Source organism: Leptonychotes weddellii, chromosome X (assembly GCF_054177405.1).
Source record: "Leptonychotes weddellii isolate Sample4059 chromosome X, ASM5417740v2, whole genome shotgun sequence".
Taxonomy (NCBI): domain Eukaryota; kingdom Metazoa; phylum Chordata; class Mammalia; order Carnivora; family Phocidae; genus Leptonychotes; species Leptonychotes weddellii.
The window spans coordinates 26,401,024-26,413,437 of record NC_138385.1 but is presented as its reverse complement, the minus strand read 5'-3'; the positions used below and the strand labels follow the sequence as shown (position 1 = coordinate 26,413,437).

At 46.3% G+C, this 12,414-nt stretch overlaps 1 protein-coding gene across 1 annotated transcript in view; it reads left to right on the top strand.

Annotated features, from left to right (window-relative positions):
* DOCK11 (dedicator of cytokinesis 11) overlaps positions 1 to 12,414 on the top strand; it is a 187,270-nt gene that overhangs the window by 73,607 nt on the left and 101,249 nt on the right. The window contains 4 exon segments of the mRNA XM_081808354.1: positions 1,440 to 1,580; positions 3,011 to 3,223; positions 9,351 to 9,473; positions 11,111 to 11,193. Coding sequence (XP_081664480.1) covers positions 1,440 to 1,580; positions 3,011 to 3,223; positions 9,351 to 9,473; positions 11,111 to 11,193 — 560 coding nt within the window.

Below are 12,414 nucleotides of genomic sequence, written 5' to 3'. Positions count from 1 at the left end.
CTCTTCCAGCACAATACCTGTTTTGGCTTGAATTACTTAGGCAGTTGAGAAAGATTCTTGTGTTTCTTGGCTTGAGTTTTCCGTATTGGCGGTATATTCTATTCAGATTCACCCAATCATTTCCCGCCTGCCTTGTCTCGGGTCTTAAAGTATAGTAAGTGGTCCCACAATCTATACTTTTCCTCCCATTTGTGAACAGAACGTAAAGTCTGTTCAGATACTCAGAATGAACGGGTTGAACTCAGATTGCCTGAGCTATGTGAGCTGAGGAGGAGGATTCTAGGAGTTTCTTTGAGGAGGGACAGATTCCTCCCTTGCTGAAAGGAATCCTTGACTCCCAATATCTGTTTTTAAAACTTAAAAAAAATTTTTTTTTGAAATGCCAATAATTAAAAAAAAAATTATCTCTGTGGCAGTCAGGACACATCCCCCAGCTCTGTTAGAAGCTGAGCTCAGTGTTTATCACTTTTCGAAGCAGACGCCCCTCCCTCTGTTCATCGTTGAAATGTAGGTGGTCCGCAGGGTCTAGCTGCTGTTGACTCCCTACCTAATTCAGATCTCCAACCCAGACCTCTGCTGTTTCCCCAGCCACTTAGTAATCTCACCTCAAACTGGACATGTCCCGAACTGAGCTCACCATCTCCACTCCTCCCCCACATCTACCATTCCGTGTTATCTTGCAACCAAGTTCATGACACCACAGTCGAATTGTCGAATTGTCTAAGTTAGAGACCATCGTGTTATTCTTGATGCCTCTCATGTCCATTCATGGCCGTTTTGCCTCCCGTACGCCTCATAAAAGACACAGTCTCTACCATACTGGAACATGTATTTTGTGGGGAAGGCTAATAACAACTAAGGACATATGGAAAAGTCATGTTCGAAGACTTAAATCAAGGAAAGGGAGTATAGACTGTCAGAGTGTGCAGTCCCCTTAGGGAGTTAAGGAAGGTCTCTGTGGAAATGCCAGTGGATCGGAGACATGAATGAAATGAGGGAGTGAGCCATGCATCTGTCTGCGAGAACTGCAGATGCAAAGGCCCTGAGGTGGGTGTGTACTTGGTGTGTTGGAGAAATAACCAAGGAGGCCAGTGTGGCTGGAACAGAGAGTGGGGGTGGAGGGGAGGCAAGGGTGGTGGGAGATGAGGTCAGAGGATTGAGGGAGGTAAGGACTCCTGTCATATAAGGCTTCATAGGCCATGGTACAGACTTGTAACTTTTCCAGTGCTTTAGATCAGAGTTTCATCATCTCCCTCTAGGATTTCGCTGTCAGTGTTTGAACCTTGGTGTAAGAGCTCTAGAAAGACTTATTGAATGAAAAAAAGGGTTTGAATGAAGAATGGATAGAGAACCGTAGGATTCTGCAATTATTACTTATAGACCTATATTAATATGAATCCTGTTTTTTTGGAAATGATTTATCATCATCTGTTTTGTAGAGGTTGGACTTCTCAGGAATTGAACCTGATATAAAGCCATTTGAGGAAAAGTGCAATAAACGTTTCCTGGTGAACTGCCATGATTTAACTTTCAATATCTCGGGTCAAGTTGGAGACAATGCAAAAGGACCACCCACAAATGTATGTATGACTTTTCCTTCCACGTCCCTTAAACCAGCGCATTAAGGACATGCTTTGCTTTTTTTATCACTAGAAGTAATTTACGGGATGAAAATTCCATTGCTACGTGCTATGATAAATTTGACATGGAGGCATTTCATACATGCCTTTCTTTTGCCAAAATATGAATATGTTTTCATCCTGAGAGGATTCGTGAACATATCAACCTATTCAAAATGGCAGATAGAGTAGGCTCTTGACATTCAAAAGGGACATGTGTCCCCGAACCTGGACCATCCTCCAAGTTGCGAATTCTGCCAGAGAATGTGACTTCTTTTGTGAGACTGGCTCATCACAATGAGTGAGGAACCCGCAAACCAGGCGGGGATACAGATGCTGTGCAGCCTGCTAGTCTCACTCCTTCTCCCAGGGTGAATTCATTTTGTTCTTCACAGAAAAAAATTCTAATTATGAGCCATCGTGGATCATTTGAGTTACTCAGAAACACTTGAAACCGTAAGTGTAAAATCACCAAAGAGACTGCATTTTATGCTCACCTCTTTTTGGTTCTGGTTTTGTCTTTGACAAATATCCACAGTGATGATTTATTCTCTTCCAGAGTAGCTAAAATGCACTAGCAGACTTCCTGTGTATAAAGGGTTAATCTTTATGCCATTTGGCACGAAATTTCTCTTTGTGACCAGCTTTCAAATGCCATCTGTAGGGAGGAATCGTGTCTTCCGAAAGTGCTGATGGGGCAAAGCTTTTGTCAAGTCATTTGATGTTGACTGATATTAGCTCTTATTAAAGGTATAATCTAGTAAGCTGTAACATAACAAAAGGGAAGATTTATTTTTGTTCGATAATATTGGCATTGGTTTTTTTTTTTTTTTAAAGATTTTATTTATTTATCTGAGACAGAGAGAATGAGAGAGACAGAGAGCATGTGAGAGGGGCGAGGGTCAGAGGGAGAAGCAGGCTCCCCGCGGAGCAGGGAGCCCGATGCGGGACTCGATCCCGGGACTCCAGGATCATGACCTGAGCCGAAGGCAGTCGCTTAACCAACTGAGCCACCCAGGCGCCCGGCATTCGTTTTTTTTTTTCGGCGATTTCAGTAAACCCATGGAGAATTACATTTTATTCAGAGACCAATTGATGTTCTTTAAATGTGGCTTCTGCGTTCTACTCCTTTAAAGAAAGTGTAACTTGCAGAATTATTTATACCTGACAAAAGTTAACATTTGATAGCCTGTTATTTTAGAGCACTCCTTCAAAATAGATGCAAATGAGCCCTAATGCCATTTTAGCTAAATGCCGTACTCAGAAAGGAACTGCAGTCGCAGAGCCTCGAGGAATCAAAACATCATTTTGTCATTGGCGTCCCTCCCCCACGCCCCCCCACCCCCCCCCGAAAAGTCTTCGCTTCCAAATGTCGTTGTTTTCATTCCCAGGTTGAACCCTTTTTTATCAATCTCGCCTTATTCGACGTAAGGAACAACTGCAAGATTTCAGCCGACTTCCACGTAGACCTGAATCCCCCATCTGTCCGGGAAATGCTGTGGGGCCCTTCAGCCCAGCTGGCTGGTGATGGAAACCTGACGAGCTCTTCCCTGGAGCCTTTCATTCATGGAATTGCTGAATCCCAGTTACGCTACATAAAGCAGGTAACGAGCCCCCCTTTAGCCTTCCGAGTGAGAAATCGGAACAGCCCCGTGGGTTCTTTCACCCGCTCAGACCGATGTTCTCCCGGGCATTCCCATCTCTTGTAAGGTCAGTGGCCAGGTGTTTTTCTGGGGACTGAAGTGGGAGGGACAGGATGGAAACCAGCGAAGTAACATTTTCAGTTGGGACCGTGATGTGAGCCTCAGAGGAAGCGTTTTGTGAGCTGGAATGTAGGTCACACCGACGGATGCAGGCACACCCCCACGCTCCTGTGCGGACTTGTGAGCAAGGCGGTGGGTGCCCGAAAGGCTTGTTTCTTCGAAGAAACAATGGACCCTGCCATAGCCCCCCCATCCCTAATTCCCAGCTCCGTTAGGAGTAGGTAGCTGGGTTTGGGTTTTGGTTTTTGCCTTGGTGTGCCGTCTCGAGTTCCAGATATCTGTTAAGATACCATTAGATTTTCCCATAGGACAAGAGCAAAAAGCACCGCCTTGCAGAAATTTAGGAGCTATGTACAGAACTTTACAGAACTTCAGCTGAAGCCTGGCTGCTGACCAGACAGTGGAGTTCTGAGTGTGTTCACGGAAGACAAGGAAATTAGGCAGGGAAGGGAAGGTGCCCGTCTGAATGAAACTTCACCGTCAGGGCAAGTCTTGTGACGGTCACATTGGAGGCTGTGTTTTTGGAAGGTTCGAGTACAGGACAGGGGTTCCGTGTGTCTGTTCGGCTACAGCCCTGGCTGAGGTGCCGTTAGATCAATGTTCCTCAAATTCCTGGCCTGCCAGACTCCCACAGCACCCAGACCCCCCAACACTGGCGATCAAATTCATCCAGAAAATCGTTCCTGTCAGTGGCCAAGTGGTAGATGCCCCAGAGCTAATCTCCCATGTTGTCCGGAATTTGGGGAGCTTCATGTGCAAGCGGGCAGTGTCCATGCTGACCCCACATGAATAGGTAGTTTTAATGGAGCATAAAGGCTCTTTATACGAGGAGTTCTGATTGAAGAGCAGTGGGAGGGGACGGCTTATGTCACATACATAATGCCGCGTTCTCTGTCCTGTCTGGTGCAAAGAAGCCCCTTTAGAAGGAGCCTGACACATCCCTGGCATTTTGACCTCCGACCACACTGCAGGCCACGAGAGGTTAGGCAGAACAGAATTGATGGTCTTCCTTCCCAACTTTTGCAACTAAAAGGAAACTAGACTGTGACACAGAATTGAAACTGGAAAGAGGCACAAGAACAAAGCAGCTCACGTTGTAAGATTTATTTTTCCCCCAATAAAAACGTGGTTCCTTTTTTTTTTATTATAAAGCTAAATGTATTATTATGTAGAAAACCCAAACAATACAAAACGCATAAAGAAGGAAAAGTCACCCCCCCATAGACAATAACTGTCAACATTTTGGCCAACCTCTTTCTAGACATCTCTGTGTTTATATAAACACATAGATCTTATGTATGTTCTTATACAAAATAGATCCTGTTCACGCTGTTTTATATCTACTGTATTTATTTAATATCACATTTATCCTATATCAGTATCTCTGGGTCACTCACATTCTTAAAGGCTAATGTGGTATTCCATCAACCTAGCTAATTGGGATATTTGTCATTTTGGGATATCATAAATAACACTGCATTGAACATCCTTGTGCATGCATGTTAGCTCACTTGTTGAATTATCTCCTTAGAATAAATACCAAGCATTGGGGTTTTCTGGGCTCGGGATTATGCTCATTGGTACAGATTTTACATGTGCAGTTACTTCCCTCTTTGTGCTCTGGATCTGTGGTAGTTTTATATCGCCTCTTTTTTTTTTTTTAAAGTTTTATTTATTTCTTTATTTGTCAGAGAGAGAGAGAGAGAGCACAAGCAGGGGGAGGGGCAGAGGGAGAAGCAGGCTCCCTGCTGAGCAAGGAACCTGATGCGGGGCTCGATCCCAGGACCCTGGGATCATGACCTGAGCCGAAGGCAGACGCTTAACCTACTGAGCCACCCAGGCGTCCCCATGTCGCCTCTTAGTTTGTTACTCAGATAGATTATGCTTGTCACATGTGTGAACATTCACTACTATGGCGTATGCTTCTAGAAGAGATTGAGCAAGTACAGTATAAAAGTATTTGAGAACCTGCCATTGAATTATGTGTAAAATTTTCTGCACCATATCAAATAAGCCCTTTTAAGCCAATGACGTATTTACTTTATTTCTTCAGTGTACTTAGCTGTACGTTCAAGGCATGGAGTTTAAGTTGTGGTTGTGGGCATCATCCCACTTGTAATCTAGGTCGGGAAGAAAATCAACAGTTTTTTCAGTATCTCCCGTATGCCAGAATTTCCCATCAGTGTCTCATGTAATCATCATAGTCTTGTGAAATAGTGTACTTACGCTGTTTTGGAGGGGAGGAAAGGGCAGATCGTGCGTGAAGTAAGCTGCCCACCATTACACAGCCCACAGCCGTGAAGGCAGGATTGGAACCTGGGTCTGTTGGAAAGACCCCAGTCAATAATGGCCGGCAGAATGTAGTTAACATACTGCACCCTGTCACACAATGGTAGCAGAGGTGTTTGCAAGGCAAGGGGGGTTCGGGGGGTGGGAGTTAACTTAGGGGGCTGCACAGAAGATGTGGGACTTGGGAGAAGAAGCCTGAGAAGCACAGAGGAAGAGGTGGGAAGATGACCCAATGGGCAGTGGCCTCAGATGGCTTTATTGTCTTACAACCTTTTCGGACCAGCTGATGAGACCGGGAAGTGGTCATTTACTTCAACTAGTTGAACATTTTATTTTGGAGAAGTTTTTTTCTCAACTTCTTCCTGTTTAGGATGAGGAAGCAGTGCTGTGTCGGAGAGAGACCAAATGTAGGCAGATCTGAACCCGAATCCCAGCTTGTCCATTTTTCAGCAGTGACAAGTTTGGCACTTCCTTATTTTTGTTTTTTAAGATTTTATTTATTTATTTGAGAGAGAGAGCAGAGAGGGAGAGCACATGAACGGGGTGGGGAGGGGCAGAGGGAGAAGCAGACGCCCCGCTGAGCAGGGATCCCGACGTGGGACTTGATCCCAAGACCCAGAGATCATGACCTGAGCCGAAGGCAGACGCTTCACTGACTGAGCCCCCCAGGCACCCCAAGTTTAGCACTTCTTAAGTGCCACTGTATTTCTCTTGCTTCTTTATCAAGTCCCTTATTTTCATAACACCCCAGCAAAGTAGGTGGGTACTGTTACCATACCCATTTTACAGATGAGGAAATTGAGGCACAGGACCCGTCCAGTAGCTTGCCCAGGGTCACAGAACTTAGAAGATGAGGAACAGGACCTGAAACTAGGCCTAGCAGGTTTCAAAGGGCAGGCGTTTACCCCTGTGTTGTACTGCTTCTGTGCTACCCGGGAGAGAGGGAGACTGCCCAGTTCCCCAGAGTTCCCAGAAAGGGCTGTCTGGTGGCCCCAGCCCTTCCAGCAAGGCTGCTCGAACGGCAGCATTATCTATAGGAAGAAGCAGCTCCCAGGGTTTGGTGGACAGTGGGTGTCTGGGGGCCATTCTAGGCCCTCCCCATCTGTTCACTGGAGTCTTTCTCTCCAGTGGCCTCCTGAGGGACAATGGGGTGACCACAGGAAAGGAGGGACTTGGGTCCATTGAGTAGTTTTGCCTCCCTGACCTCAAGCAGTCACCATGACCAGTCACTTTCTTCCCAGCTGCCCTGACAGAGCTCGGCCCCCCAGGTCTCCCAAGGTCAGACCTGATTGACTTTGGGTTGGGGTTGCGGGGGAGATGCTGACTCTTGGAGGTCTGCCTCCTTGTGGCTCTGGGGGATCCCCCCCGGGGGGCAACAGTTGTTGGCCTGGTGAAAAGGTACAGAGTCTCCCCCCAAAGCCCTGCCGTGCTGTGGGCTCTGTAAGTGCTGGGGACGGGGATGAGGGGGCCTCACCCCTTCTTTAGAGGGAGGGGGCAGTCAAGTGGGTAAGAGTTACCCTGAGGTTGGGGGCAGCCACATCCATGCCTCCTAGGTGGAAAAGGATGGCTGGGCCAGAGGCCTTGTCTACAAGGGCCAGACTCCCGGTCCACATGGGGATTCCCGGGTGCTCTCTGGCTACCCTTCTGTGTTCTGGGGACAGGGAGAGTGCTAGAAGCTGATTGGGACAAAAGGCAGAACAACCCCGACAGCGTCCCCCTTACCCGACAGCATCCCCCTTACACTGCAATCCCTGGTTGTTTCAAAAAATGAACGCTTCTATGCCTCAGCATCCTCGTATGTAAACGGGAGGAAACGATAGTACCTGCATGCAGGGGCAGCTGTAAGGCTCTGACAAGGTGTGCTGTCCCCAGAAAGCACTCGCCACAGCACTAGGCCGCCATGTTTGCTCACAGGTACCCAAGCGAAAGCACTTGCTCTTAGCCATTGTCAGAGTTCGCAAAATTATAATACTCCTTGCTGGCATCAGTGTGGGGAAATGCGCCAAGTACTGGGAAAGGAGAACAGCAGGCGCTCCATGAACGTTAGTGGTGGCAAAAATCAGTATTGCTGTTCTCATCCGGCCTCATCGTGTGAGATGTTGGATGCGTGGGCCTCAGGGCCGAGAGGCAGCATAGCATGGGCCATAATGTATAGTCTGGAAGCCCTGGCTGCAAGCTCCTTTATCCGTTCACCGCGTAACCTTCTGTAAGCCCTCAGTTTCTTCCTCTGTAAAATGGGTATATCGTAGTGCCTGCATTCGAGGGTTTTTTTTTTCTGAAGACCAAGGAAGATAATGCACAAAACCCATCTAGGACAGTTAGGTGACAATCGGGAGGTGTGAGAGCATCCTTCAAGTGCGCTGCTTAGCATACCTGCTGCATGGTCAGCAGGGGCTGGCTGCCAGGCGCATCTCCCCACCTGAGCAGCATGCGCCTGGGAGTACCACAAATCAGGTTCTGTGGCCTCGCAAGTGTTTTGGGCCGCTCAAGTAATGAGTGGGTGTTCCTAGCGTGCTGTACATGGAATCCATAGAGGAATTCTTTGGAATAGCTATTACTATGATCATCCCCATTTCTTAGATGAGAAACCTGAGGTGTAGACACAGGATGGGACTTGCCTCAACCCATAAATGGTGGAGCCAGAATTTAAACCCAGGATATTTTAACTCCCTGAGCAGTTTTTAACCACTTCCTTCCCTGCTTGCTGCTTGCGAATTCAAAGGTGAATCAGCCATTCCAAGGGATCCTTACAAGCCATTGGATTCTTGGGGGGGAATTACTTGGGCTCCCACACAGAGTTTTCTTGTCTTTCCTGTACGCCGTGGAGTGTTCGCTCCGGAGCAGATGAGATAATGTGTCTGAAATGTTTTGAAAACTGGAACACACGATCTTAACACAGTTGGTAATACACCAAGTAGAAAAATAAAACTTGGTAGAATCCCAACGATGGGTTTTTCCATTCGAATTCATTGGTGTGGTGTTCCTTTAAACAACAGACTGAACCAACTAACCAGCTCTTTGGAAGATAGTCTATTTGGGAGGAGCTAGACAGTGGATGACACGGTGGTGTCACATGCATTCAAAGAAAACGTATGCAACTTCGGTTGCATCTACATTTGTAACCCTTAACAGGAGCACGTGCAGGAAAAAAACAAATTTTGGATCCTCTGTCCCCACCTTGAAAGCACGGGCGCTCTTTAACCGTAGTGAAGTGTTTTCTTCCTCTTAGCTGCAATTAGTATTAATTGCGAGGAAATTGTTCTGGAGTTACATGCAGCTACATTTGAAAATGCACATCTGGTTCCACTTGAGAAACGCACACTATTTTAGCACATGCCCATGAAGCCAAACAATACGCATTGCATTAATTAGGCCTAAAAAGGCACCTTGCGGACGCAGCCAAACAGGAGGCCAAGCAGTAATGGCGACAGTTTTTACTCCGGGACAAATAGATGTGAAGTTGGTGACAAAATAGAAAATCTGTTTTGAAAGAAGCATTGGGAGCTTTAGGAACCGTATGAAAGGAAACGTAGAAACCTATGCTCAGGGTCCTAGACATGACCCTGTGTTAGATGTCAACATTCGACGCTAAACGCCCTACTGGGGAATCGTCAGCCACGCAACTGTTATGTACGAAGTCACATAAAAATGTCTAATGGAAGTCATTTTTTCCCCCCAGGGAATTTTCTCAGCGACGAATCCGCATCCTGAAATTTTTCTGGTTGCAAGAATTGAAAAGGTGCTCCAGGGAAACATCACGCACTGTGCGGAACCCTACATCAAAAATTCAGACCCAGCAAAGGTATCGATAGAGCTCGTTTGTGAACATTTCAGCTTAATGTAAAATTCGCCTTTTACTGAAATTTTAAATGGTACTGTTAATGACCCCTCCAAAGAGCCTTATTCTCTAAATATGGGGTGCTAGGTGAGTATGCATGTTTCAGTTTGAACATGACTTTTCCCCCCTTTTCATTTATGTTCTGTTTACACGACAGTCTGATTTCTGCTTACTTATCAAAATAAGAGCTAAAGGCTGTTAGGCCACATCTGTTCATTGACACCGTATCCTTGGCAATAGCTACTCTTTATTACCAGCCCTTACATCCAGCCCTAGAATGTCAGAGCTGGGGAGGTTCAGCCCCGCGGTTCCCAAATGCCAGTCTACACTCATACTTCCTCCTGTCTGGGATGAGCAAAAGAAAGACAAGAGAATGAGCGATTCACGCAGCTAAATGTATTCAATTTGAGGGGCCGGCCTCTATGCTGGGATTTTTGTTCTTCCTACCTTTTGAACATTACGCCCGTATGTCTTTCACGAAATGTCGGCAGATGAAATGGTAGCAACTGCTTTGACTGGTGGATGTCTTTGGCTGGCACCGTGAAAAGTCTGTGACCCCTTTAACCGTCTACATTTCTGGATCATGAAATCCAGACTTGTGCAAATTAGTGACCTGGTCCTTTCCTCTCGTTTTATAAATGAGAAAACGGAGGCCCTGAGAGCAAAAGTGTGTGTGGCACAGTTCATGAGCAGCAGTCCAGCTACTGAGTATTTATGAAGAGTCAGTCTGTCGTAGGTGGCATGTAGTTGTGTGTCCAAATAGTGTTTATTGAGCGGAAGAGGCAGAGGAGACATGTGACTAATTTGCGTGGGAGAGAAAAGTCTCAGTGATGTAGATAAGAGCCTCTAGCATTCTGCATCCCCAGGGACAAGCATCCAGCCAGCATTTCACAGCCGGTTTAGCCTCTCTGGGCTGTTAATCTTCCGTCAGCTCCTAGTGCCTGTGCAAACAGCAATTCCTTGCCCAACTAAACTAATTGCGTTGACTCTTGGTCACTCGGCTTTTATCTTGGGAGTAAAAAGGTCAGCTGTATTCAGAACAAACTTCTCCCAAGAATAATGAGTGTCTGCCTGCTCATGTGTGAAAGGAAATACATATTAAAGCTGCTCAAAATTTTCCCAGTAGAGGTCGTTGGTACAAAATGTGCCCTACACCCTACACCTCTTTTCGTCCATCTTCTGATATCTTGATGAAGGCTCTGTTAATGAGAAAACACAGAATGCTTAAAAAAACTCTTGGGGCATCTTAGTGGCTCAGTCGGTTAGGTGTCTGCCTTCGGCTCAGGTCATGATCCCGGGGTCCTGGGCTCCCTGCTCAGCGGGGGGCCTGCTTCACCCTCTCCCTCTGCTGCTCCGCCTGCTTGTGCTCTCTCTATCAAAAAAACAAAAAGAAAAAGAAATTAAAAAAAAAAGAAAAAAGAAAACTCTAGTCTTGGAAAGTGGGTAGCTGACGAGTGTCGTGTTTTCATTGGGAGCTCTTTCTTTATCTCTTTTGCCGGACTTTGATGTTTTACATTGGTAAAGTGGGGGAAGTGATTGTGTATGGTGAGTCTCTGGTCATTCGAACACGTACGAATGTGTCTCCTTATTTCTGCCCCCAGACGGCCCAGAAGGTGCACAGGACAGCAAAGCAAGTGTGTAGCCGCCTTGGACAATACAGAATGCCCTTTGCTTGGGCTGCCAGGTTTGTACAAATATAATCCTGACCTTTCTGTTCACTCTCATCTGTAAAGTTCACAGCTGTTGTCCTTGCCGGCAGCATTTAGCGGGTGGGCTCTGACACGCCAGGTCTGTCCTGGGACACTTGGGATGTGGCTGAGTCCGCTCGGGCTGCTATAACAAACTGCTATGGACCAGGTGGCACCAACAGCAAACATTTCTCTCTCACAGCGCTGGGGGCTGGGAGGCTTGCGATCTGGGTGCCCGCATGGCCAGGTTCTGGTGAGGAGCCTCTTTCAGGCTGCAGACAGCTAGCTGGCTAAGGAAAGGAAGTGAGCCCCCTCTCTGGCCTCTTCTAAGGGCACTAATCCCATTCACGAGGGCTCCACCCCCCTGACCTAATCACCTCCCACATGCCCCTCCTCCTAATACCGGCACCTTGGGGTTTGGGTTTCCATGGAGAATCCATTCTCTTAAAATTTGCTGTGCCTCAAGGAACCTTTCATTTCTTCATCCGTGGTGCTTCAGGGAAATTTGCTTTGGCCTCGGTTCCTGATCTGACTGACACCACTTAATTTTATTGCATTTTAAAGCGGAGCTTATTTGCTAAAGTAATGGAATTTTTTTTTGCCCCCAGAAAACCCAAAATTGTAGTGAATTATGTACAGTGTGCCCACTATTTCAGAGTTGGCTAGGTTTATGCTTCGAAAAGCTATCCTAGAATATTTCTGGAAAACGTCCTAAAAATGAGAAAGCAGAAGAATGCAGTTGTTAAGTGCAAGTGGGTAATTAATTAATAGACTTGCTTTCTGATGACAAATGCAGGAAACCCGTCACGGGTAGTGTATATGGCAGCGTGTTATCTCTAGCTCATCTCTTAGGGTAGGTTACATTCTTTTCTTTTTTCTTTCTTTTTTTTTCCCCAATTCTTGCGTGTCTACATACAGTGATGACTTAAACTGTCTTTCTTGCTTATCCCCCACCTTTGAAGTCCAGGTTCACTGGCTTGTTTGTGGTACAGCCCGTACAGCTCATCGGAACTTCTCGGGAAAGGACACCACGTTCTGAATAATTCAATTATGTTCAGTGGGTATTGGGGAGTAGCATAAGGATAGGAGATTCTAAGTTAATGAGCTCTTCTGTCACTATTTATAATCATTTCATTTGGGGAAAGCTTTCAAAATGTATTGTGTGTTGGTAGATGAAAAGGCACACTTGGCCTTGTTTTGCGGGCTGGTTAAAAAAA